The following is a 27,069-nucleotide window of genomic DNA, read 5'->3' as shown; positions in this document are numbered from 1 at the left end:
GAATATTCAGTTTAACGCAGGCTTTAAATGATTTTCAAATCATTTTGTTTTTATTTGCATTTCACACAGCCGCTCCACTTTTTTTTGGAATCGGTCTTGTATACGCAGCTGCTCCAACACCGCTTGCACCTAAAGCACGGCAAAACCCAGAGAGCTGCGACCACATTGGACTTGTTCAAACAAAAAAAGTGGACCGGGAGAGCAGTAGCATGTTATGCTTTGTGGATGGTGGTCAGCGCCTCCTGTCCAAGAAATATAGGAGGCTGATGGACTGGTTTGAAAGAGTGGTGCTCGCTCCTGCTCTGTCACACCGGCGTCGGCGTCCAATATAACCCAGTGTTTAAGCTGACGTTTACGTTGAAATAAAGCTCGTGCATTGAGGTGGAAGCTGAAGTGATCACCTGCCACCCCGAATGATTCACGATCAGTTTAATTACACCAGCACCCGCTGCAGTTGAGCGGCCGTACAACCGCTTTGAAAACTCGCAGGCATTCCTGTGATGGTACAATGAGTCTTTGTTCTACTGCGGGCAGCTGCCAAGTCATCCCGAGTCTTCATCAAGGTCAGGTGAGGCACATCTGCTCCTCTTCCTAAATCCTCACACAACTGCTCAGTTTGAAGCTGAAGATAACCTGAAATGACCTCAGACTTGAGAGCCTCCCTGAGCTTTTCCCGTGCTTACACTTTTCGTGATATGATTCAAGGTCCGCCGTGGATAGTAAGAAAATTCAGAAGCCAAGAGGGGGAGAAAACACCTGTACGAGGACAACGTTGACTGGTGAAGTGTAGAGTTGGCACTCGGACACGTTCCTTTGAACTACGGCTCTCTTGGCAGGACATAACAGACAACTGATGTAAGTCATTCCTCTGAGAAATGAAAAACAAGTTCTCGGCATAAACCAGACAATCCTGCTGTTTATCTGTAGCTGACCTGAAGGGGTGGTCAGAAATGAGAAGAACAAAGCTCGAGCATGCAGCCAATTCCCATCAAATTCCACACAAACTGCACGAATACTTGGAAAAATATTTTATTGAGCACAAACAGAAACAGGACGCAGGTTTCCACAACAGATTTCTACATCTCAGTCATCCAAAAGCAAAGCTTCCTGTCGCCGCCGACCACACAGAGCGGCAGCGTCCGGTGCCAACTGAGGCCTGATCCGACGGTCACCGACCCGATCGCCACCGGCTGTAACGACATGAGGTGTGTGACGTGAGCTGATGGAAAGCACATTAAATTTAATTAAAAACAAAAACAAAACTCATAACAACTATGGAAAGCACACACAGACCTGCGGGTGGCCGAGATGGTGGATGATCAGCTGAGTGTTGATCTTTCCTGGACATCCCGTTGTGGCAAAGAGGTTTTCATTGGCTCGAGACCACCTGGAGAGAAGAACAAAGTCCTGAAAGCCTTCACACAATTGGAGAATTACTGTCTGAAATATAAAATCATCCTCCTGAAACTGACTTGTGTTAAGTTATGAAAGTTTCTTCTGTGATGCCAACCAATTCAGGTCTTTGTAAAAGACCAAAAAGAAAACTCCAAATCTTTCAATTTCAATAAAATTAAAATATTTTTTAGCGAATCACAGACTGACCAGATTTAAAGGAGAAACCTGAGCAGGTATGAACTGAAGCAATAAGGCTTATGGAAGAACTTTCCTCACCTAAACAGCCGTGCTTTATCGATGTGAGCTGGTCTTTTTTCTTGTGGGTAACTGCAAACAACAAAAAACGTGACTTAGACACATCCCAAATCAATACCTCGAGCAATATCAGCACCACACATCCTCTCACCTGGATCGAGTTATATCCCAGATCAGCCAGTCGCTGCCCGACACCCCGCCTACTTTGATCGTGTTGGTAAGGCACCAGTCTGCTGACATGAGCGGTTCGCTCTCCAGTGACAGGATGGCCTGCTGGGTGACCATGTCATAAAAGCGAATCGTCCCCTTCTTCTCTGCCACCATTAACTAGAGAGCACAGGACGTAATGAATGTAGCAAGGATTTCACAACACTTTGTACTTCTGCACCAAATTCATGCTTTATTCTGAAAGTGGTGCTCGTTTTGGTTGCAACAAAGGTAGCAAAGATGACACGGATGCATGGTGGGTCCTGGAGCACAACTAAACCTCTGTACCAAGGTTATATGAACAGAAAACAACTGGTATCAAATATCCTGTCGGTTCATAGAGATTTCCTAAAAATGATGGTACTTATTTTTATCATGGTTACATAAATGCCAGTGGACATATTTTACAGTATGGGCATCAAACACTGAGGCATCAAAACTCATCATTAAGGGTACCGTGAAGGTTGTGAAACGTCTTTATCAGGGAAACAATTAAGATGAGCTTTTTTTCAATTACATCTCTTCAGTGAGGTGAAGGCCAATCTCCTTCAACATGACTTTGAGAGTAATTCTCACCTTTAATACCTCTTGATTAGTGTTTTAATTCTTTGTACGTTGGCTTTGTTAAGTCGTTACTTCGTAGCCTGCAGGCTCTACAAAATGGAGCAACTCGCTTTCTGACAATAAAGAAATGGCATGACCACACCACACCTGTATTGGCCTCCCTATACTGGTTTCCAGTCCATCTCGGGATCCAGTTTAAAATTTTATTACTTGTTTTTAAGAGTCTTAGTGTTTTGGCGTAGAAGCTCTACACGCCTACCAAAGCACTGAGGTCTAGGAACCAATTGTTCTTGGATGTTACTACTTCCAGGCTCAAAGGCAGAGGCGATAGGACCTTTTCGGTGGTGGCTCCTAATCTGTGGAACAACCTATTTTTTCGCACAAGAGCTGCCCAATCATTCAGTCGTTTAATCTCACTTGCTTTCAGATCTACTTGAGCAGGACATCCTGGCGTTTGTTTTTGTGCAAACAAAGCTGACTTCTATTATTATGTGAGAGTTCTTCTTTCTAATTCAGATTTATGGTTTTTAGTGTATAATTTATTGTATTTTTATTGTTGACCCTATTAACTTTATGCAGTAGAAACCATATTTACAGAGACAGTGGTTTAGAGATGTGGAGCTTCAGTGAAATATATACTGATTTATGTATATCATGTGCAATATATCAGTTAAACTACAGATTAGAGCATGTCCCAGCATGCAACAGTATAGAAAGTAGAAATTAAGCATGATTAAACTCTGTTGGACTCTGCAACATTATGAAAGGATTTAAAAACTATATTTTTTTGTTTCTCACCCTCCTCTGTACACTTCAGCAGGCCTTTACCCACATGTGTGCTTTGGGCTCCACATCAAGATATTTCACAACAAAATCTATATTTGAATGTTGGGCAGAATCTTTTATTTGGCTTATCTAACCACCCACGTGAACTTCAAGTGTTTCTGATAACAATGAGGATGTCTCGGAGGAGTGAGGGCATCCATAAAGTTGACCTCACACCTGACCCTCCAACTGTAAACCATCTATACTACTCAGGTGTTTTACTTCAGCTTTAGAGTAGGCAACTCCTACCTTAAAGACTTCCTTTGGGTGCCAGCACACACTGATGCCAGGAGACTGAAGCCGGAAAGTAGCGCTTTCATTCCCATCCAGGTCCCACACCCTGCAGACATGAATTCACGTGGACAACAAAGATTAAAATGGACACCAACAAAATGCAGAGCGATCTCAGAGTGAGGCACCTTGTTTGACCCAGTTTGACTCACTTTGTTTCCAGAGTATTGGAACTGACACTGTGTTCGCAAGTGCTGTGAGAATTAATTGCCAAAACCTGTATAACTGTCTCATTATTGTGTAGGAGGTAAAAAAAACACAGGGCTCTAATCATTTCTAATTAGTTGTGCTACGGATTGATTCAGTTTGACACGTGAACTGTTCTTGGCCTAAAATCCAAAAACAAAATCCACTACCTCTTAATTAACAGCAAAGATGGGGCTTTAGAGCAGGCGCCTAAAAATAGCATCGGATTTTGAGCCACCCTTAGCCCTTACATAACATTAGAATGAATTGACCTTCCAAAGGTTTCTTTCTCTGTAGTGCTAAATGCAAAAGCATAATGGCACACACAGCCTTGACCTTTGCAAATATAATGCCCTGAGTTTTCTTATTCCTATTAAGGCATGCAATGATCCAATATTTGGATGAGATATGGTTCTGTGTTTGCTGCAGCTGTGTATGTTTGCAGTAGTTATCAAACTCCCTCAACTTGCACCATCATCTTGTCTTGAGTGACGGGAGGGTGGAGCATGAAACTGCATGCAGATGTTGTGTTAAAGAGAGCCTAAAGGTTAAGCTCTTGATTTATCAGTTGTCTACATTCCAGCCTTCACTTGGTCATTTATCCAGACTCATGAACACAAGTAAACAAGGTCGAAATGGGTTACTGCTGGCTGCAAGCTGTCTGGACTGATCAGAATGCCTCCCTGGAAAGTTCTCTAGACATGCCCCTGGTAGTCCCAGAATTCACTGGAGAGACTATTAGATAAACCTTGCTAGCACTGGGTTGGACTCCCTTTTACCTTAAGAACTGCCTTAATTCTTCATGGCATAGATTCATCACACAGTTGCTGCAGATTTGTCAGCTGTAGATCCATGATGTCATTCTCTCATTCCACAGCATCCCAAAGAAGCTCTTTTGGATGGAAATCTGGTGACTGTGGAGGCTATTAGAGTACAGTGAACTCACTGTCATGGACATGGTGCATTATCCCGCTGGAAGTAGCCATCGGAAGAAAGGCACACTATGGTGTTTAAACAATGCTCAATTGGTAGTAAAGAACCACAAGTGTTCCAAATAGATATACCCCCACACCATTACACAATCACCACTGGCCTGATAAGTTAATATCAGACAGGATAGAATCCAAGTTGGTTGGTTGGTAAAACCAACATGGGTCATGTTGGTTTTACCAAATTCTAACCCTTCCATCTGAATGTCAGAGCAGAATCTGGGACAGACCAACGTTTTTCTAATCTATCGTCTAATGTTGGTGAGCCTATGTGGGTTGCAGCCTCAGTTTCCTGTTTTTCGCTCAGAGGAGGGGTACCCAGTGTGGTCTTCTGCTGCAGGCCACCTGATGCGCGTGCAGTTCGTTCAGATATACTTTTCTGCATTCCATGGTTGTAGTGAGTAGTTATTTGAGTTACTGTCGGTTTTTTGTTTTGTTTTTTTGTCCTATCAGCTTGCAGCAGTCTGGCCATTGTCCTCTGACATCAGCAAGGCCGTTTTGCACAAAGACCTGCTACTTACTCATATATTTTCTCTTTTTCAGACCCATTCTCTGTAAACCCTAGAGATCGCAGATCAGCAGTTTCTTAAATACTCAGACCAACAACCATGACACGTTCCAAATCACCTTCTTCACCATCCTAATGCTTGGTCTGACCATATCTAACTAACTAAATGCACTGAGTTGCCTCCATGTGATTGGTTGATTAGATATTCATGTTAATAAGCAGTGGAACAGATTTAACCAATAAAGTGGCTGATGACCATATATCTCATCTGGGCTGATGGTGTCTCAGAATCTCTCAGAAGACACAGGGAAAAAACATCTGGGCAGAAGGACGTTCAGAATACCTCGGTCTGCCTGCCGCTACTATAACCTCTTTGGAAGTGTGAAAGGAAATGGATGGATGGATATTGTTCCTGTTGATTTGACTCTTGTTGTCTTCTGCAGTGTTGGTCAAGTTACTTGAAAAAAGTAATCAGTAACTAATTACTGATTACTTCCCCCCAAAAGTAATCCCATTACTTTACTGATTACTTATTTTCAAAAGTAATTAGTTACTTAGTTACTTTTTTAAAAAATGATTTACAACCTGAATAGGTAATAAAGCGATCGATCTTTCAGCCCAATTCTATTTTTTTCTGCATAACCCATCATATAAAATGTAATCAAATGAAAAAGTCTCTTTTTAAAACTTGTTTTATTAGTTTTAATCTTTTAACTTTACGCATGAAGCAAACATTAAATTATATGCAACATTCTCTGACTGGAAGAAATTTGTTTAACATTTAAACCTATTTTCTGCATATTCCAGCACATAAAATAAAATTTGTTTTTGTGTTTACACTCACTCTTTCAAATAAATGCAGGTAAAACACAGCAGAAAATAAATAAAATCAAGGACTCAGCGGTCCTGTTGCTCTATTTTCACCTGTATAGCAGGAGTGGGGCAGGCGGAGGTTTGCCCTGGTGCAGGTGTGTCGTAGCGGTCAGTGGAAGGATCTGGGAGTTTCATATTCCCGTGGCAGTGTACTGTCCGTGCTTGCTCGGAAGTTTAGGGTTTTTTTCGCTGTAAAAAGAATTTTTCTTCCCACGCAGTGAACAGCGGACACTAATGTTTTTGTCACTTTTTATGGAATCAAACTTAAAGGTCAGTACTTCCACGCTTTAAACGCTGCACGCTCATACTCTCTCCCGCACTCGATATATTATCCATTGTTGATCTGCACACAGCTGTTGTCACGAACGTCGCACTTGCTTACGTCACTGTCATGAGACACGCAAAAAAAAAAATCACGGTTTTAGTAACGCAGTAACGCAGCGTGCTTACGGGAAAGTAACAGTAATCTAATTACCGTTTTTGCAATAGTAATCCCTTACTTTACTCGTTACTTGAAAAAAGTAATCGGATTACAGTAACGCGTTACTGCCCATCTCTGGTCTTCAGCACAAAATTTGGTTAGCTGTATTTGTGAGTTGCTGGTTGTTGTTGCTATAAAGATCACAGCAGCAAAGATACCCACTAATGCCAGACTGGTGAATCGTGTTGGAGTGCCTTTATTTTTCAATAAATCTGCAGCTTTGTGGAAACATGCCTGGCTTTCACAGTAAAAGGCTGGTGAGTAAATAATGGGTGGCGTCTTTTCACTGAAGTTCATGGTTTCCTCTAATCTGCAGCAGGGTACAGCTGTCTTCATCCTTTTCCAGGGAAAATGGGCTCTTTTCTCAGATTTGGGCCTTCAAGCTTCGAAGACAGACAGACTTATACTGGACTCTTACAGAAAAAACGCCAGCGTCAAATTACATTGAGCTATGACAGCAGGGGCAGAGGAAGGTGGGTTGGAGTGGAATGGAGGTAGGGGGCTAAGCACCCTCGCCTGAGTTGGTGTTATGCTCCACTTGCATTACAGCAAATGTTTCGCTGTGGGCGGCCCGCTGCCATTCATTTTCTGTGGAATACAGCGTAGGGCGGCGAAACGCACGTCAGCTGGGGAAGCGTGGCGGAGAAAAGTTGAACAGCATCCTACCTTATGCAAATGAAACAGAGAGCTCTGGAGGATTAGGACCAATCTTAATTAGAGTATGGCTCCAGCAGCTAAATAAGATGTATGATCGCAAAAGCAGCTCAGCAACACCACGGATGTAATGAATCACTTGGACCGAGAGAGCTGCGGTTCCTGAGACCTGGATCTACGGTTAACCACATCTGAACTAGAAGAAAAGGTGGAGATGGGGGCACAGGGAAGGCTGCAAGTGTTTCTGGGAATATAAAACAAAGTCTTGTGAAGCATGGGAAGGCGCTGACTGATGAGGTCATGCAAAAGACATCATGTAATAAAGTACCTCCAAAGACTATCTAAATGTCAAGTGTGTTGTTGGAGAGATTGATGTCCTCAGTGGTGCGGTGTAGGGGAGGATATGCCCCGTCTCAGATGAAGACCACAGTAAACACTCAACTTTTCCTGCCTCGTCTCCCGTGCAGGCAGTAGGATAGGGTGCTGTCAAAACTCTAGGCTTCTCTCCTCTGCCCATGTGCAGCCTGGGCCTCCATTGTGGAGAACGAAGGGGGGGGGGGGGGGGGGGGGGGGGGGAAGAAAAGAGAGAGGAAAAACCCCCAGACCACATGAGGAAAACAACGACTAAACCCTATTCTTTTAGACCACTAGCCAAGCAGAGCTCAATTGCATGCTACACCACCAACAGCCAAACTGCGGTCAACCGCTCTCCCCTTCAAATGGAGAACGCCAGCTCCCCAAAAAAACATAACCTCTGCCGAATGAGGTGAAAGACATGAGACACGAAAACACGCGTCACCTCTTCTGATAAAGCACTGTTATTGCATCACACTACATCAAGCAATAACTCTCTGCTTCCATGTACAACAACAGAGATGAAAAGGACATTGGAAGTGATCTGAGTGAGCAAACAATAAGGTTGGAGCGTTGTGATTTTTTGGGGTTTCGGATAAATGAAGGAAACGGGAAATGCCGTTAGCACTGTGTGACCCGATTTGTTTTAGAGAATAGAATAAATAATCAAAGGTGAGAAATAAGAATCATATCTCAGGTACCTTGAAGGGTCACTACATGAACAGGGAACACAAATATATATGGCTAACAAACTGAAAAGTCAATATTTGGTGTGACCTCCGTTGTTCTTCCACACAACCTGAACTCAGTTACTAAGTAGTCTCCAGGAATAGTTCTCCAGGCTTCTTGAAGGACATTCAGAGCTCTTCTTTGGATGTTTCTGCCTTTTCTTCAGTTGTCTGTTAAGATGATGTTGAGGTTCAGGCTCTGGGGAGGCCGATCCATGACTGATGGTGTTCCCTTGTGTGTTTTTCTATTCAGGTATGTTTTTACTGCATTGGCAGAGTGTTTGAAATCATTCAAGCTGTTGATAACCAGAAGCTTTCCAGGTGGTTTTGTACGGTGGTTAAAAATCTGACAAGATCCCCACCATCACTGGCTGAAATCAAGCCCCAAAACCATGAAAGGGCTTTCACCATGTTCTACAATGGCTCCAGATACTCACTGTTGTACCTCTCTCCTAAAGCCGTACATATTTCAAGTTTGGATCCATTACTTCGTCAGTGCAGTGATTTTCAGTGCAGTTCTTGAATAATTTGGCATACCTCAGCCTTTCTCCCGGTTTTCCTTCCTTTAGAATGGCTTCTTGACATTCATCCTTCCAGTAACACCATTTCTGATGAGGCTAAAAGGACAGCTGGAACCATATACTGTATATAAAAGATGGACATGGCTGTTTTTTGTGTGTTTTGTTTTTGTTTTTTTCATAAAGCCCCCAGGTGGCGATAACTATAATTGCAAAAATATTTCAGTTCCTATATAAATCTATGAGAAAATATCAGTCAGGCACAACGTCTGTAATTTGACAAATCTGTTAGCAGGGAGCAACACTGAATCTTGATAATCTAGAAACATCTAGCTTCTTCTTTATAAGCTAAGACTGATCTAAAAAAACATGTGGTCCAGATTGTGAAAAGGTGGCAGGAATGCTCTCTTAAGACCCAGAAACAACTGAGAAAGGTGGAAAATGTTGGTTAACGACTTATTTAGTTGTTGACAGAGCGAGAAACAAAAAAAAAGTATTAAATGTTTTATAAAACTTACATATCTATACTATTGCTAATATATATTGTAATATATCTATATCACTAAAGCACTTCTGGATGGATGCAAACTGCATTTCGTTGCCCTGTACCTGTGCATGTGCAATGACAATAAAGTTGAATTCTATTCTATTCTATTCTAAAAATAGCATTTCTTACGCTCTACTGACTTTAAAACACATGATCACACAGGATTCACACAATTTTCCCAACTTCCAAGATTACTTATTTTTTTTAAAAAGGCAGTAGTAATGGAAGCTGCCCACATTAACAGAATATCCACCTTAATGTAACTAAAAGTGTTGAATAAGGTCAGGTTTGTAATCCATGACAACAAATTCAGAACATGTTGAGTGGGTGGGGTTACAGAGGGTTATTTGAACTAATCTTATAGGGACCCAATAAGGTTGAGAACCAGTAATCGAGGACAGGCTATCACAGTACTGTAATTTTTTCTCCCCTTACACAAGATGAGGGATTGAGGAAAAAGCAAACGGATTATCAGTGAGAACAGGATATACTGCTTTAAACCATACACATAATGCAGCAGCAGCAGGTGGGCGTTTTCCTGAGTTCAGCGGTGAACTCAGTCAGCCCCAAATCCTCTCAGAACCCTGCAGTGTGCCCTCGTGATCTCTAGGTGGCATAACCCACACCCTTTCCACCTACACTGACACCATGAGTTGTTTAGACTACATGAAGCAAGACTCCATCTCTGAGGAAGTGCAGTCTGGTTCCCCACCTTGCTGCTCCAGCGTCAGGTTGCATACTGGAAACAGCAGAGGTCCCACAGCTGCAGGGGACAGTGATGACAACAAACTTATAGTAGAGGCACTCCAGCCAAAGCTAACAGACTGATGGAGAGGTCATGAGTCTATACATGCAGATAGAAACCTCCCTCCCTTTCTTTCCTGTTCTCATATCGAGGCTCAGTTTGTGTGGGCTGACTGGAAGGTCGTCTCCTGTTAACTTGATCTATCCCTTGTTCCTCCTCTGTCTTCCTCCTGCGTCCCATATTTTCTCAACATGACAGAATTTAAATCTTTCAGCAGAGAGAGCGCACTCCTGTTTTCTCTGGACACTTGGCAGAGGGAGCGGAGGAATAGAGTTGAGGAGACTTGTTCAGATGTGAATGGACAGGGGGATCACTATGCTGCTGATAGTCAAAAACGGACCGACTAAAAGCCTGTGAAAAATTATTTGCCCCTTTATCATTTCTTACAGAGAAGCAGGGTACAAAAGAATCACTCAAAAAGTAACACATCATACACAATCTAAAGAAACAGCTGAGAGACAAAGTCATGGTTACAAACCCATTTCTAAAGCGTTGACACTCCAGCGAACCATAGTAAGAGCCATTATGCACAAATTGAGAAAACTCGAAACTAGAGCAGGGCGATATGGCCAAAAATATTTATCACGATATATATTTGAAAATTTGCGATAACAATATAACTGACGATATAATTGATGCGAGACAAAATACAACTCCACAACATTACTAGCGCAAAAAGACAACCTTCCATTTATTTTCACTTCAACAAGAAGCTGGTTTTTATGTACATTAAAGCTTTATAAAAATGTAACCGTGCAAATGCAAATTCCTTGCTGACAGTTTAACCAAAAGGCATTTCCAGTAGAAATGTGCTGACATATCCTGAGCATAACCATGTATAATATCCACTGAAGTTAAAAAGAGGTGCTTTGCAACATTAAACTGCAGTGTGCAGTACGTATTTTTCGGACCATAAGGTGCACGGGATTATAAGGCACATTAAGCGAAACAAAGCAGTCAGATAAATCAAACTTTATTAAACTCATTCTTCTTGCTTCCTCCACTTCTGTACCATTGATTCATTAATGTTGAATTCTCTGGCAGCTGCTCTATTCCCATGTTGTTGCAGTATATTAATGACTAACCTCGTATTGTGGATGGATTATCTCAGTTGTTCTCCTGACTGAAGATTGGTCCGTTTACAGCATCCTGCCATGCGATTGCATTTGTCTCTAACCATGAGGAACCTTCAAGCTAACTTTTATAAGTGGAAAAGTGTTAGTGTTCGTCCTCCAGCTTCACTGTTTATGTTATGCTAACATAGCTGTGTCGCTAGCGATCACGTAGCACATCATTATATACCAGCTAGCCCAACTTCAGTAACCCTACAAACGTCCCTGCTGTTTAGTTTCCTGTCTTCATTTATGTTGGAAGTGATAGCAGAGATGTACGTTTGAATTTTTTCAGAAATCTCTCAGTCAGAACATGCTATATCATGCTTAGGTAACTAGCGAAACTAGCAAGCTAACTTCCGCTAGCTTCCTGCTAACTTCTAACTCCGTTAAATGTAATAAATTTTGTTTTAATGGATGCCTGGAAGCTAAACTTCATAGTTACACCTGGTAAAGCAGCAATGCTGATTGTTTTACTAAAGATGAAAGAATTTAGACAGTTTTTAACTCTAAGTGATGCTGCAGTGTTGTTTGACCTGAAGTATACGGAGTTTAGGACCCAGATTACTCCCAGATTTAAGAGCATCTTAGTCCGACAAATACGACAATAACGATGGCCGCTTGCATGTTCTGCAAAAAAAATGTGCTTTGTTGTGTATCTGATGGACAAACACCAAACCAGTTCCACATCACGGAAGTTGCACCATTTTTACAAACCAATTCTGGTTCATCTGTTTCACTCAACAATCGGCCATGTGCGTATGAAAACAAAGGCACTGCGCATGCGCGTTTTACTCCCATTCTATCGCGATATTTCATTTTCCTATCGTTGCCTAACATTATACCGGTATTACCGTGAACGGTATAATATGGCCCAGCCCTACTCGAAACAGCGGTGAACCTTCCCAGGAGTGGCCAGCCGACAAAAATTACCCCAAGAGTGCATCGATGAGTCATCTAGGAGGTCACAAAAGAACCCAGAACAACAGCTAAAGAACTGCAGGCCTCAGTTGTCTCAGTTAAGGTCAGAGTTCATGATTCAACAATATGAAAGAGACTGGGCAAAAATGGCATCCATGGGAGAGTTCAAGAAGAAAAGCACTGCTGACCAATAAGAACAAAAAGGCTCATCTCAAATTTGCCAAAAAACATGTTGATGATCTCCAAGACTTCTAAGAAAATGTTCTGTGGACTGACGACACAAAAGCTGAACTTTGTGGAAGGTTTGAGTCTCGTTACATCTGACATAAAACTAACACAGCAGTTCATAAAAAGAACATCACAACAACAGTCAAACACGTTGCTGTGAGTGTGCTGGTGAAGGGCTGCTTTGCTGCTAGATTAACTTGATGAAAACATGAATTCTGCTCTCTTCCAGAACATTTCTGACCATCAGTTTATGACCTGAAGCTCAAGAGCACTCAAGTTACACAGAAGGACAATGATCTGAAACACACGAGCCAAGTCAAAGTCCAGACTTAGAACTGATTGAGATGCTTTGGCATGACCTTAAACAGGCCAAAGCATCTGGAAAACCATTCAATGCAGTTGAAAAAAAACCCAAACAACTTCTGTTGTAAACTTCTGTAAAGAAAAATCAGCTAAAATTCCTCCACGATGATCTGAAAGACTCTATGATAACTGATGTTTGATAACTAATGCTTAATTGCAGTTCTTGCTGCCAAGAGTGGAACAACCAGTTATTCGGTTTAAGAGGCAATTACTTTTTCCACACAGGGAGGTAGGTTTGGAGATCTAATATTAGTATTTGTTTGATGATGTGTAAGAAGTAAGTGTGACAAATACGGAGAAAATCTAAGAAATTATGCCATAATTATATAAAAAATATATAAATACTTTTTCAAAGCACTGTATATTTAAAAAAAAATGCTGGATTATAATGCAGTGTGACTCTCAAGACAAAATCATACAATACTAACGCAAACACACATAGTTTCACAATAAATTATTGGAAAAATATCCTCCACCTCAGAATCCACATCAACAGATATTAATAGCATTTTTTTATACTTCAGAATATGAGATTAAACTCTCTCTTAATGGCAGCATGATAAAGGACTGTCTGCGATGTGGCAGTAAATGCCAATAAGGTATTGTGGTTAGCTGCATGCCTGGGCTTTCATATCTTCCATTCACCATCCATCCATTCACTTCCGCTTATCCTTTTCAGGGTCGCGGGGGGCGCTGGAGCCTATCCCAGCTGTCATAGGGCGAGAGGCGGGGTACACCCTGGACAGGTCGCCAGTCTGTCGCAGGGCCAACACACAGAGACAGACAACCATTCGCACTCACTTTCACTCACACATTCACACCTAGTGGCAATTTGGATTATCCAATTAACCTATCCCCACAAGTTGCATGTCTTTGGACAGTGGAAGGAAGCTGGAGTACCTGGAGGGAACCCACGCAAACACGGGGAGAACATGCAAACTCCACACAGAAAGACCCCGGCCTGATGGTGGAATTGAACTCAGGACCTTCTTGCTGTGCGGCAACAGTGCTAACCACCGTGCCACCGTGCTGCTTTCATATCTTGGTGTTTTGAAACCAGACACGAAAAGCAAGGCATGGCTCTACAACAAGACAGGAAGGACTTAGATAATGCTCTTAAAATTATGATAATCTTCACTTTTTATTTGATAAGGCCTGAAACTAGCAACTGAGATCATAAAGCCATGTGGAAAGTGTTTACTGAGGTCACAGAGCAAGGGAAATGAGTTTCAAATATACTTCTATAACACTTGAAGTCTTTCAGCAACCAGACTAGCCAGTAAAAAAAAAATGCATGTTGAAGGTATTTCTGCTTTGGATTCACTGCCTGGAAGATATCAAAATCTGGATGTCAACCAACTTTCTCTAACTGAACAACAATAAGGTTCCATTGCTCTGGAAAGTTCTTTGCACCAAGTCCTGCTAACCCATCACCCTCACCAGCTCCCAGTCAAGGTAAGTCTCCTGTAAAATCCTTCTTCTCAGCTACAAATCCAGTAATTATCAGAACCTTCTCCTCCCCTACACCCCATCCCGGACACTGGATTCCTCAGTTAAAGGTCTACTCTCCATTCCCACACCAGACTCCCTTCTGAGATCTACAAGGCCTCGCGGAGGTCTTCATAGAGAAACATAGCTACATATGCAGTCTACAGTCAGGTCCGAAAAACGAAACTTTTTCTTCTTTCTATTAGCCAGAAGGTGTCGACTCAATCAGGTCCAACTGTATAAAAAGACAAGCCTACTCCTAACCCAATTTATGACTTGATTGACGTTTCTCATGTGATGTTGTGCGCATATTATATATATATAGCTGTATATCTCAGATTTCTGTAAAGTTATTTATTTCGTATAGTTTTTCATATTTATATCCTGTTCATATCCTGTACATAGCTTGTACTCACTACAGCCTGTACATACCTATAGTTATAGAATATTCACAACATACTTCATACCGTGTACATTATAACATACCATAATAGACCCATTTCTGTAATATACTCACATATCTATATTATTGCTAATATATATTGTAATATATCTATATCACTAAAGCACTTCTGGATGGATGCAAACTGCATTTCGTTGCCCTGTACCTGCGCATGTGCAATGACAATAAAGTTGAATTCTATTCTATTCTATTCTATTCTATTCTATTCTATTCTATTCTATTCTATATTATTCAAGATATTCCCCAACTGGTTGACATAAAGAAGAGTATGATTTGGTGCATGAAGTTGTTACTATGTGTCCACAGTCTTGATTTACATAGTCACCCCTTATTCCATGACAGGTGGTGTAAGTGTAGCTATTTTCATCTTTATATCCAGTCCGTTATCTCCAACTACCTGCATTTTTTTGTTTGAATCTAAAAATATTAGAGTTTCTACACTGCTGCTGCCATTTGAAACAAAAAGCAACACTAGCTGAAATAACTAGCTAAAAGTATATGACTTAACTACCTCCAGGACAGCTAATACTAACGGCTATGTGGCTGAAGTGGGCATCCAGAAGTAAAAGCTAAATGACGTGCTTGTAGTTTGCAGCAGAACCAGCCTCACAATGTTACAGGGGTTGTCCCCGTGGTGACCCCAGCTACTGATACACTTTTTCCCCTCCTCTCGCCTTAATTGAAAAGGAAATTTTGGGGACCCTGTTACGGGACACCCACCCCCCTTTAGAGAGAGGAAAATCTTTCTGCAGCTAATTGGATTTCCATATTTAACCAATTAGCTAGAAAAGCTACAAAGCAGCTCTGTGCTTACGCACAGTCACACTGGAGCATGTTGTGCTTAGCATCGTGTTTCACTGTGGAAACACTGTCAGAACTTTCTGCACCATTAACAGAGAACAGAACTGAAAATCAGAAGCTGGGAACACACACACACACGCACACACACACACATGGAAATAAAACGGGTTCGACCTGCAAGTGTGGTCATCACTGACGGAAGCAATTTGTTTCCCCTCCATGGGCTCGAACACCAAATGGTTAATGTAGCTGGTGTGACCCTCCATTACCTAGTGACAGCATTGGAAAAACAAACGTGTGAACAAAAACAGAAAATATACCAATCAATAAGTTGTTAAATGAATGTTTTGTAGCAGTTTAACTACTTCCTCTATCGCTAAGCACTGAACGTCAGCACTAAGCAGCGCAAGTTTGATGCCTAATGACAAGCGCAGTTGTGGCCAATGTGCTCCAGATGTTGCATTACCTTGACTTCATGCCTATCCTGAAGATCAGAAGTCAGCAGGCGTAGCTTTCTGTCAGCTGCAGCCGTGCACAACCTGCAAAGAGAGGACATAAAAACACAGAGTGAGCATCAAAACAGTCAGACCGATGACAAACGACATCATGCAACCACCTACACTGACACCTCTGGATGAGACTGTGTGTGTGTGGTAAAAACTTGGACGCCGATCAGTAGAAACACTGCCAGGGAGATTCTGATTGCAAGCTAAGATAAACATGTAGAAAAATAAGAATCCTCACGCCATTTGTGCACGCTTCTGTTCAAAAAAACCTGTGCAGAGCCAGGCAGAGGACTTTCCCCTCTAATCAGTCCTCGTATACCAGCGCCTGCAATTATTCACACAATTACACTAACTCACTTATGACAAGAAAAACACACACATATCACCAGAATAAACAGACAGCAGTTCACACATTTTCGAGCACAGGCACAGATGGATTTGGCATGATGTCACTACAAACAGCCTTAACGTGCTCCAGGGTTTTACTGCTACAGTAGATTAGATTATATTAGGACAGGCCCTCTCAACCTGCGTATTAGTGTTTGTTGTAAAACATGGAACACACGCTGGCGTTTTGCCTTTTTTTAAATTAAATGTCAAAGCCATTCCCATTGAATAAAAAGGGGAAATTCCAGTGAATTTTTGTTTTGTTGACATAAACTCACTCTACCTCGTGCCATCATTTTAACCCCACAGAGGCTGAAACAGGATAGGTTTTTGAAAGTGAGAACATCTTTGAAAGGTCTGCTTGACCAAAATTAGCAGAATCTTGGCTTAATGTTTTACATTAAAAAAAGAAGCTACATTTAGAGTCTATATACTGTATGCATATGTGAATGTTTTCCCCTTTCATCTTGTAATGACATTTATGAATCCCTGCTTTATTGTGGTGGGGAGGTCTGTGCCCCACTGATCCCAGGAGCTATGTTGAGGGGGCATTTGCTCCTAGTTGGGTTTTGCAAGGCAAATTGGTCCTGGGCAAGAGACCAGACAAAGAGTGATTCAGACGACCCTTATGAACAAGAGAACAAGGAGCCAGTTTGCTTTGCTCAGGATAGGGTTACCAGGGCCCCCTGGAATCAAGCCCGGGGAGAGGGGTCCAAGAAAGAGTGCCTGGTAGCCGGGCCTTAGCCTATGAGGGCCAGTTGGATGCAGGCCAAAGACAAAATATGGACCTGGCCTTCTGTGGGTCTGCAACGCACAAGAAGCACCACATGGGTCCAGTAAGTCAGACAGTAGTTATGGGTGCAAGCCCAGTGGTCTGACCCGAGCGTCCCAGTGATTCCAGGAGCTATGTCGTCAGAGAGAGAGAGAGATCGCATCTCCTGGCTGGCTTGAGAACACCTTGGTGTTCCCCCAGAAGAGCTGAAAGACGTGGTCAGGGAGGTCTGGGCTTCTCTGCCTTGGGTGTATTTGATATCCCCCATGTTGGCGTTCTTCCTGAATCATCACAATTAATCTTGGTCAATCACAATGTTATTAGTTCTGTGACATGGAAAAAAAATTGCCAATGTCCACTCAGGAAAAAGAAAATGTAAAAAAAAAACAAAAAAACAAAAAATAAAAACATGGCTGTTAGGGACATGGTTAGGGTTTGGTGTGCGGTGTGATGGTGTGTCAATAACACCAAAACAATACATCGCAAAGTGATAACATCATATCACAATGTTAACCTTGGTGTTCGAGGAACAAAACCAACGCAGGATATCAGACCATGCCTCTTCTTAGACTCCCCCCATTTTAATGCTATTGAGTCTCTTCTTACATTACCAACACTGCAACTTATCCTGCCTAACCTGGTTCAGGTCGTTTGGGCAGCAGCGATGTCCAAACCTCACTCTTCCCAACCACCTCCTCCAACGTTTCCATAGGAACACCGAGCCATTCCAAGATCAGAGATAAAATCTCTCCAGCGTGTCATGTGTCTGCCCCCTGACCTCCTTCTGGTAAGATATGTTTGAACCACCTTAGCTGCCTACTTTTGATGTGGAGGAGTAAGAACTGTGGTTTAGTTTTTTTATCTGACAAAGCGAGGCTGAATTAAACCAAACGTAAATAAAATGTCAGGATAAAATACTAATAAAAACCAATCACAAAATACAAAACTATAATAACTCTTTGTGAAACAATGAAAGCTCCTGAGTAGAAGATTACCAGATAGACCCCAAGATAGTAGAGTTGGAATTAGAGCAGGGCAATATGACCAAAAATATCTATCACGATATACATTTGAAAATTTGCGATAACGATATAACTGATGATATAATTGACACTAGATAAAATACTTTACAACTCCTCAACTTTATTAGTGCAAAAAACCCCAAAAAACATCAATGTATTTTGCACTTACACAAGCAGCTTTTTAAATGCATTAAAGTTATATAAAAAATTTAAAGTGCAAATGCAAATCCTTGCTGACAGTTTAACCAAAAGGCATTTCCAGTGGAAATTGGCCGACATATCCTCAGCATAACCATGTATAATATCCACAAAACTTAAAAGAGGTTATAAACACATACAATATGGTAATATTGTATGTGTTTCACTCAGCGAGGCACCTGCCTACTATAGCCATAATGCTCCGACAATACATCAAGCGGTGCGGGTTCGTAGCTTAGCAAAGTCGTACTGAAACATTTGACAGATTTTCGAGCGCCGTGTACCACATAAAATCGTTTCGAGGTCAGTAAACACAACCAGAATTCATACATAAGGCACACGGGATTAAAAGGGACACTGTCGACTTTCAGAAAGATCAAAGGATTGATTTTAAGTGCGCCGTATCTCCCAAAAAACACGGTAATAACGACGGCCCGCTAGCATGCGCTACCAAAAATAGTGCTTTGTTGTATATCTGACGGATGAAAGCTAAACCAGTTCTACACCACTGAAGTTGCAGCATTTTTACAAACCAATTCTGGTTCATCCGTTTCATTTAATGATCCACTTTCGCTCTTCTCATTCTGCGTCGCAGCCATGTGCGTATGCAAACAAAGGCACTGCGCATGCGCGTTTTACCCATATCCTATCGCGATATTTCATTTTCTTATCATTGCCCAACATTACACCGGTATTACCGTGAACGGTATGATATAGCCCAGCCCTAGTTGGAATTATAGGATAATACAATATCCATCAGTTATTTATTTGTCAAAGTACTTCTATTATTTGCTGAAAAGAAATTTAGAAAATACATTTAATAAAAAGAATACATCCTTGCAAATATACCCATGCATGCAGCAAACTAGGATGCCAAGCTGAAGTTTTAAAATATGTTCTGTGCAAACTACAGAATATATTAGCATGTAATTTACTGATGCATGTCTGTTTCTGGTTGCCTAGTGATCCAAGCTGCAATCATCCCTGAGGGCATCTGAGGGTAAAATGCCACAAACATGAACTTTAGCTTCTCTGGTTTGAGCCTGGTTGGGGGTCTTTGTTGTCATGTCATTCTCATGTCCCTCTGCCCATCTTCTCTTTGTGCCTTTAACTCTCTGATAAAGGCCAGCATGTTGTCCACTGTATATAGTAAATGACAGGCAAGGCTGAAAAATGTGTGTGTTCAGTTGAAGTCTGTGGTTTTAATAGTCTCCAGGCTTGTTCTCATTATAAGCTGCTGTGGTGGCAGCTTGAGGCCCCTCTTCTCCCCTCTCTGTTACTCTCTCTGGGCCCCCACTTGAGGCAAACCCGTGAGAACGTTGTACTTTTCCTGGAAGGCACAGCTACGTGCAGCCTGAAGGGAGGGATGGAACCTGAGTGGGTAGTCATCAGCGCAATAACAAGTGCGCACGTCACAGGGCTGGCTCAAGGGTCCTGTGGAGTAAACCACAGAAGGCCAGCTGCTTTTCCTTTTCAATTACAGAAAGGCTAAACACCTCCAGGGGGACCACGAAACCTTCCCATCCACCGCCTCAGGCGAAAACTCTTGCTTTCTAACAATCTTTGCTTGGGCTACTTCCCTCCTGTCCAAAGCCACCTGAAACAACTTTGCTCACATCCTGGCATCTGCAGTGTGACAGCAAGAGGCAGTGATGACTACTTTCACTGGCTGGTGTGCTTTCTCTGCAAATGTCTCTTCTCTGGTCCCAAAAACTGTGTTTACAACAGTGACCCTGTTATGTTAAAAGACGTAAATGTCTAATGTGGAAGTGAAAGTTGGCTGGAGACCTTCTAATCCTGCCTCATCATGACCTCTCACGTAACAAGAGGCCCATGACCTACAGATGAGCTACAAATGTCCAACCAAATGCCTTTTGCTAATAAGGCATCAGTTACATTGGCTTAGACACTGTCAACCATCTGTTGCTTGGGTAAGATTGTGTATATATTCCAACCGGTTAATAAATAACATTGCTGAACTTTTTCTATTTCCAGTTTGCATTACATTTTGTTTAATTTTACAGTCACTCACCTAGTAGTTGGCAAGCATTCGCAGACCTATATGGAAAACTACAGGCAACTGTGGCAACCTAAACAACCTAAGGAACCACTGGAGCTGGTGGTCATATCACATGAAAACCTACAGGCAACTGCAGGAATCTGCTAGCACACCGGTCCCCAACCCCCGGGCCTCGGACCGGTACCGGTCCGTGAGTTGTTTGGTACCGGGCCGCGAAAGTTGAGGCTCAGGTGTGAAATGTATAGTTTTCAGGGTTTTTATCGGTTTTCAGCGTTATTTTGTTATCGTTTGTATCGTTAACTCGGTTTTCCTTGGTGTTTTCACGTGTGTTATGAATAAATCTTCTTTATTTTGGTACCGGTACTAGTTTTATTTTGTTGTATTTATCCGTGACACCTTAAAGGCCGGTCCGTGAAAATATTGTCGGGCATAAACCGGTCCGTGGTGCAAAAAAGGTTGGAGACCGCTGTGCTAGCATACACAGCATACACAAAAAGGGTTACGCTGGGGGTAGGGGTGGGAGATATAAACGATATATGATGGAAACGATATAAATTTGGCTTTGACTATATGCGCTATTGCGATAGCGCATGATGATGATGTCATCAAGCTGCGCCTGTTTTGGTAGAAAGCATCGTAGCGGCTACAACCATGTCACAGCAAAGAGATGAAGCACTTTTGAAATATGGGGAAAGCCAAAAACTGCCCTTCCTCCACTTCCGTAACATTGATTCATTAATGTTGAATTCGGAAGCAGATTTGTGTCGTGAAAAGGCCAAAACGCCTGAAACGCGCGTCAGTGTAGCGCGTTTCAGGCGTTTGACTTGCGAAAAAAAACACGCGCCTGAGTTTTTGTGTTGCATTTTGTGCATACGCGCGTTTCGCATCTACCGCTGGAGTTGGAAAAATCTGAACTCCAGCGTCAAGTTGCGCCGCGACAACCAATCAGGAGCCTGGTGACGTGGCTGTGACCTAGGTCAAAGGGGCAGATCCAGCCAAAGCCCTTCATTCTTCAGTGGAGGGGAAGGCTAATCAATGCTGTTGCAAACAACCCAGAGCTGTACGACACCAGCTGCTTTCTGTACCGAGACAGGAATATAAAGGACAGAGCTTGGAGGAAGATATGTGAAGAGATCGGGCAACCTGGTAAGTTCATTCATTTCTCTTTTGAAAGTTTTCACTGACCTGGCAAGCTAGCAAGCCACCGCTATTTTCCCATGGACGTACAAATACCGTTCTGCTTTTATGCATGTTGTCATATAGGAATATATTTTGTTTATTAATAAACAGCACACAGTGGTCCCGCTGTTCATCCGTCACTGCCTCGCTTTTTCGCTGATTTTTTTTTTATTGCACAGTACAGCATTGCATTCTGCAGCCTGATTGACAAATCTCCTGCGCGTGGCAAATTTATCATGTTTGGTTTTGATAACCATCACGTCCAATAGAAAAAAAAAAACCGCACAAAAACACCCATAACTATGAGCCTCATTCGGAAATAGACACCTGCACCGCAAGGGAAAAAGGCGCACGAAAGTGGCAGGCAGATGAAGACAAAACGCGGCATAATAATACTTTTACGTTTTGCAATCTACAAAGGTTTGCACTTTGAGAATCAATTGTGAGAACTGTGACCAATGTTCATGTGTGTGGGGAAAACAGTGTACGAAGTGCGTGGCCAGGGCCTAGTGTTTCTGAGAACCCCTGCTGCAATAAATGATGGACCACTGTATATACTTTCTCTGATTATTATATTCAACCTGTTAACATTTAATACTGTATTGATAGAGACAACTGATTCTGCAGCAGAGCATCCCCTGTTGCTTCTCCTGGCTCCCCAGTCCCTGAGCTCCTGCTGCTGCACCCACAGGTATGTACAGCAAGCACTGATAGCTTTTTACTCGGTTGGATTCCCTTGTGATCACCTTTACTAAATATCTACAACTAATCTGATTATATCCTGTTTTTTGTTTTTGTTTTCAATGTTGAAATTAAAATCTAGTAGCAGCCTTCTCATTTCTTTGTGTTTTGTGCTGTTTTACAGGCCCACAGAGGAGGACGGCTCCGAGGCAGATGAGGGACGGTCCATCGGCGGTGGAGCTGGCCATCCTGGAGTCCCTGAAGAGGCCACACCAGTCTCCAATGGAGCATTTCCTCCTCAGCCTTGTTCCTGCTCTGGAGAGCAGCTGGGTCCTTTTTATTCCTGTCTCTCTGTAAATACTTATATTTTATATATTTATGTTTAATGTTTTTCTGTTCGAGAATTTTAATATTGTTTCAAATAAATTTTTATAATGACAAATGTCTCTAGTTCTACTACACAGCAAACGTTGGCACATGACTTGACACATGTAGAATTTATTTCATATTATACTAATGACAAAATATACTGATACAGTGGGATGCAGAAGTTTGGGCAACCTTGTTAATAGCCATTATTTTCCTGTATAAATCGTTGGTTGTTACAATAAAAAATGTCAGTTAAATATCATACAGGAGACTCACACAGTGATATTTGAGAAGTGAAAAGAAGTTTACTGGATTTACAAAAAGTGTGCAATTTTTTAAACAAAATCAAGCAGGTGCATAAATTTGGGCACCACAAAAAAAGAAATGAAATAAATATTTAGTGTATATCAATGTCTGTGTCTCCTATATGATATATGGGGTGCCTTTGTCTGGACGTGCTTCCCATCCAGAGCTGCACAGCACAGAGGGAAGTTTCAGCACTCCTGGAATCCCTCTGTGATGGAGCGCCAGTCTCCAGGTGAAGGCACAGCCATGAAGTTGTCCACTAGACAGTCCCAGATGGCCGTCGCTACCTGGGGGGTGATCTGACACACCGACTCTGTAACTGAACGCTTGGAAGGAGTCCCCGGTGACAAGGAACCTGGACAAAATTGTTCAAAATCAGTATTATGTGTACTGCAGTTACAAAATACATTATTCAAATTCCAAAATACTTTTGTGATGTCAGATTTAAATCACAAAACTTGAATCTTACATAAAACATTTTGTAATTATAAGGATAATTACAAAATGTATATTAGATAATATCTAAAACAGTTGTTTTGTTTTAACTTTAACATATCATAATTTGATTGGTAGCAACTTTCACAACTACAGTGAGCCAATCACTCATGACACCACAGCCATGCTATCAATGCAAACACTGATAACAGCATAAATTGAATTAAATCAGGACTTGATAAGAACTGAGTATCACTAAAAATATTATAAACAGTCGTCTCCATACCACAGTTTGCTATCAGTAAACACCAACGGCATTCATTGATAGCATAGCACATCCATGTTAGCAGTCTATAAACGATAGTTTAGCATATTAGCACAGGTATCAATAAAGGACTACCGTATTAAACACTTTTACTAACCTCAGGCAGACGGACAGGCGCTCTGCAGGTGGGATTGAGCGCCTGTAGTTGGTGTCTAGGCGGGCGATGCTTGGACCAGCGCGGGCCGCAGGTCCTCAAACTGGGCGAGGGAAAGACGGCGATATCGCTGTCATCGCCTCATCCAGGCGCAGCTCCTGAAGCAAGTGGTGAAACTCACCAAACTGCTCACGCGTCTGGAGGACCTGATTGACCCAGGTACGGCGAGGACGTCCTTAACGCCGCTGCTCTGCTCTCCACAGTAAATAGAGAAGGGAGACTCTCTCTTCAAGCGCTAGCTCGACAGCTGCCATCTAGCAAAGATACCGGTCTGGCACAACTTCCTCCCACATTTCCGGTTCACGCGCGTCAAAGTATGCAATTTTGAGGCGCGATGGATTTTTCTTGGACACGCGTCGAGGTGCGAATGTGCACGCGTCAAATTAGGGGCGTTTGGGGCGTTTTCGTTCGCGTCTATCGCGTTTGGTGTGAACACACCGTTAGTGTTCGTTTGACTTTGGGACCTGAAGTGGATGGAGTTTTGGACCCAGATTACTCCGCGAAGCTCCTCACTACGGCAGCCATAATGCTCTGACAATCCATCAAGCAGTGCGGCTTACCAAAGTTGTACTAAACATTTTTTAACAGATTTCTGCACGCAGAAATCGGTTCGAGGTCAGTAAGCACAACCAGAATTCATACATAAGGCACGCTCTCGATTTTTGAGAAAATTAAAGGATTTTAAGTGTGCCTTATAGTGTGGAAAATACGTTATACAGAAGAAAAGAATATATCGTGATATATATCGTTACCGCACATGCTTGAAATTATATCGCGATATAAATTTTAGGCCATATCGCCCAGCCCTAGCAGGGGGCAGTTGATTTAACCCAGCGAAAACCAGAAACATCAGATGAGAAACTTCAATCAAGCTCAAAAGTGACCACCCATGTTTTGAATGTCTTCAGCTCCCGAAGCTGAACATGGGTGTCTTCATTCATGTTTCAGAAAGCGCTTACATGAAGAGTTTTAAACAAGCCACCGAGCTACAAAGTGAACGATGTTAATAAAAAGACTTGATTTGGATATAAAAAAACAAAACAAAAAAAAAAAAACAGAAGAAGGCCAAAGCACGTGGAATGCAAGTGGCCTAGTACCTGATAGTGGGTATCCTGTCCAGCCGAGACTCGGGGCTCCAGGCTAGAGCGTCGACACGCAGTTCATGGTGAAAAGCTCGAAGAACATTGAATTCAACTCCCTCGACCTCCACATCCTCCTCCTGTAGGAGCAAAGTTGCATTCAGAGAAGGAAACAGATGTGCACTCAGTGAACCAAAACACGTGAGACTGTATCTCTAACCTGGAAGAGGCAGGTGCCCACCACCACGTACTGGTTTCCACCATAGGCCAGGAGAGATGCCGGGGTACCGGAGCTGAAGGGACTGAACTCCACCACATGAACAAAGTCGTCACATGGCACGGTGTAGCTGGGACTGTGGCTTGAGTCCTCCTGCATGTCGCGCGTACTTCCACTGAAAGAATCAGAAGGATAACCGATAGGAAATGATTAGGATGATCATCAATACCTGTTGTTTAAAACCACTTTTAAACAAGAACATCAGTTCATTGATCAGATTATTATCGGTAAATGTACCAGTAGTCATGATAAATGTGATAATTAAAAGTCTCAACACTACATATATGATGATATTAAGCTATTTTGTTAAAGGTTGTGTTTAACTTGATTTTTAACTGATTAACTAAACAGGTTCCCAACTTTTAGGATAAATAACATTAGGTTTGTCTTAACGCTTAAAGGTAAATCAATGGGCTTCTAATGAAAAGGCACAAAATACTCAGGCACAAAATAAATGTTGTGTTAATTGTAATGTCTTAAAATCAGTCAGTTCTGTTAAGTGTTTGAGCACCTTAGATGTGGTAAATGGAGTTGTTATTATATAGCGTTTTTCTACTCTACTAGAGCAGTCAAAGCTCTTTATACAACATGCATCATTCACCCATTCAAACAAGCACTTGTTTCTACATCTATCTTTCTAACATTCACACACATTCATACATCATACCTACATACTCTACCACCTGAGCTACAACCACTTGTTGTAGCTGTACATCATGGAGGTACAACACACAAATCTGCTGCAACTGATGCCATTATATCAAGAAAATTTCCAGGAACTTATTGAATGTATATTTTTAAAAAGTCTAGACTGGATTTTATTTCAGTCAACTAAAATTGTTTTCAGGCCTACTTTTATCTTAGTTTTTGTTAACTACACTAGTTGGGGATTTATAAACCCTCTTTTGTATCTTGCAGATAAAAAATAAAGTTAAACTTAACTAAACTAAATCAGTATTTTTGCTTATGTTCAATAAAAAAAAGGAAAAAAAGTCTGCAGGGTTACAGTTGCTAAGGATCCTAAAAACCAAACGTCAATCAAAGACTTTCTTGTTTTTCATATCCCAGTAGTTACAGACTCATGCACAGCAAGTAGGACGCAGCTGGACTATGTTTTACCAAACTACATTGATCAACATTAGATTCGGCGCAGTTAATATACACACAGAGTCCCCCCCCCCCCCCCCCCCCCCCCCCTTTTTAAACTTAGTACAAATGCAGACAGTGCTTAAAATTGTATTACTGCTTATGAGTTAAGTTTTTTCTCGCTAAGTTGCAACAAGGTCGTTTATTTTCATGTTATTTCTGTAAAGGAAAACTAGGTGAATATGATATCTCAGCTAAACTAGTGTGGCTTTTGTGGAAGAATAATAATAATGGTAGCATGTCACCAGTCTAGAAGCAAAACGTGCTGCTGGTTTAAATGCGGAAGCACTGCTTGTCGTTTTTACCAGTCAAACCGCAGCCTGGCAATGTCGTAGCTAACCCTTACTGGTGAGGGTCTATCTAAACTCAGAACACAGCAGTAACTGATAGACTTTACTACCTTATTTTCAATGAATCCCTTGAACGAAACGCTGCCCGCGTTTGAGATGTTTTCAATCTTCTTCCGATTACGACACGGAACGTACCATCGAGTAGAAATGTCAGAGGGTGGTTGGGTATTAGTTATGGCGACAGAAATTTTTGGGGAGAAAGTCTAAACCACTTTAGAAAATCCATAAGCGTTACTGAAAGATTTTATTTGAAACACGTCTAATGACACGAACTTATAGCTAGCTGTCGAGTTTTAGAATTGAATAT

At 41.9% G+C, this 27,069-nt stretch overlaps 1 protein-coding gene and 1 long non-coding RNA gene across 3 annotated transcripts; one reads left to right on the top strand and one right to left on the bottom strand.

Moving 5' to 3' along the window:
• Positions 1–1,013: 1,013 nt before the first annotated feature.
• Positions 1,014–26,963, bottom strand: nup37 (nucleoporin 37). Its single transcript, XM_080887391.1, has 10 exons — positions 26,813–26,963; positions 25,210–25,381; positions 25,008–25,129; positions 16,023–16,095; positions 15,731–15,825; positions 3,496–3,586; positions 1,802–1,977; positions 1,672–1,722; positions 1,294–1,387; positions 1,014–1,190 (listed from the first exon to the last, which is right to left on the bottom strand). Exons 2-10 carry the CDS (start codon positions 25,363–25,365, stop codon positions 1,077–1,079), a joined length of 972 nt encoding a protein of 323 aa, XP_080743517.1. The 5' UTR covers positions 25,366–25,381; positions 26,813–26,963; the 3' UTR covers positions 1,014–1,076.
• LOC308399949 lies at positions 21,456–23,175 on the top strand. Of its 2 annotated transcripts, XR_013972276.1 has the most exons (4): positions 21,456–21,607; positions 22,250–22,331; positions 22,506–22,674; positions 23,161–23,175. It is a non-coding gene; the product is annotated as an uncharacterized lncRNA (long non-coding RNA). The 2 variants fall into 2 exon arrangements; XR_013972277.1 differs by lacking the exon at positions 23,161–23,175 and having other exon boundaries at positions 21,459–21,607; positions 22,506–22,678.
• Positions 26,964–27,069: the final 106 nt, after the last annotated feature.

This window comes from Rhamphochromis sp. 'chilingali' (genome assembly GCF_963969265.1).
Source record: "Rhamphochromis sp. 'chilingali' genome assembly, chromosome: 7".
NCBI classification, from domain to species: domain Eukaryota; kingdom Metazoa; phylum Chordata; class Actinopteri; order Cichliformes; family Cichlidae; genus Rhamphochromis; species Rhamphochromis sp. 'chilingali'.
The sequence above is the reverse complement of the archived record's forward strand: the minus strand, read 5'-3'. Positions and strand labels throughout refer to the sequence as shown.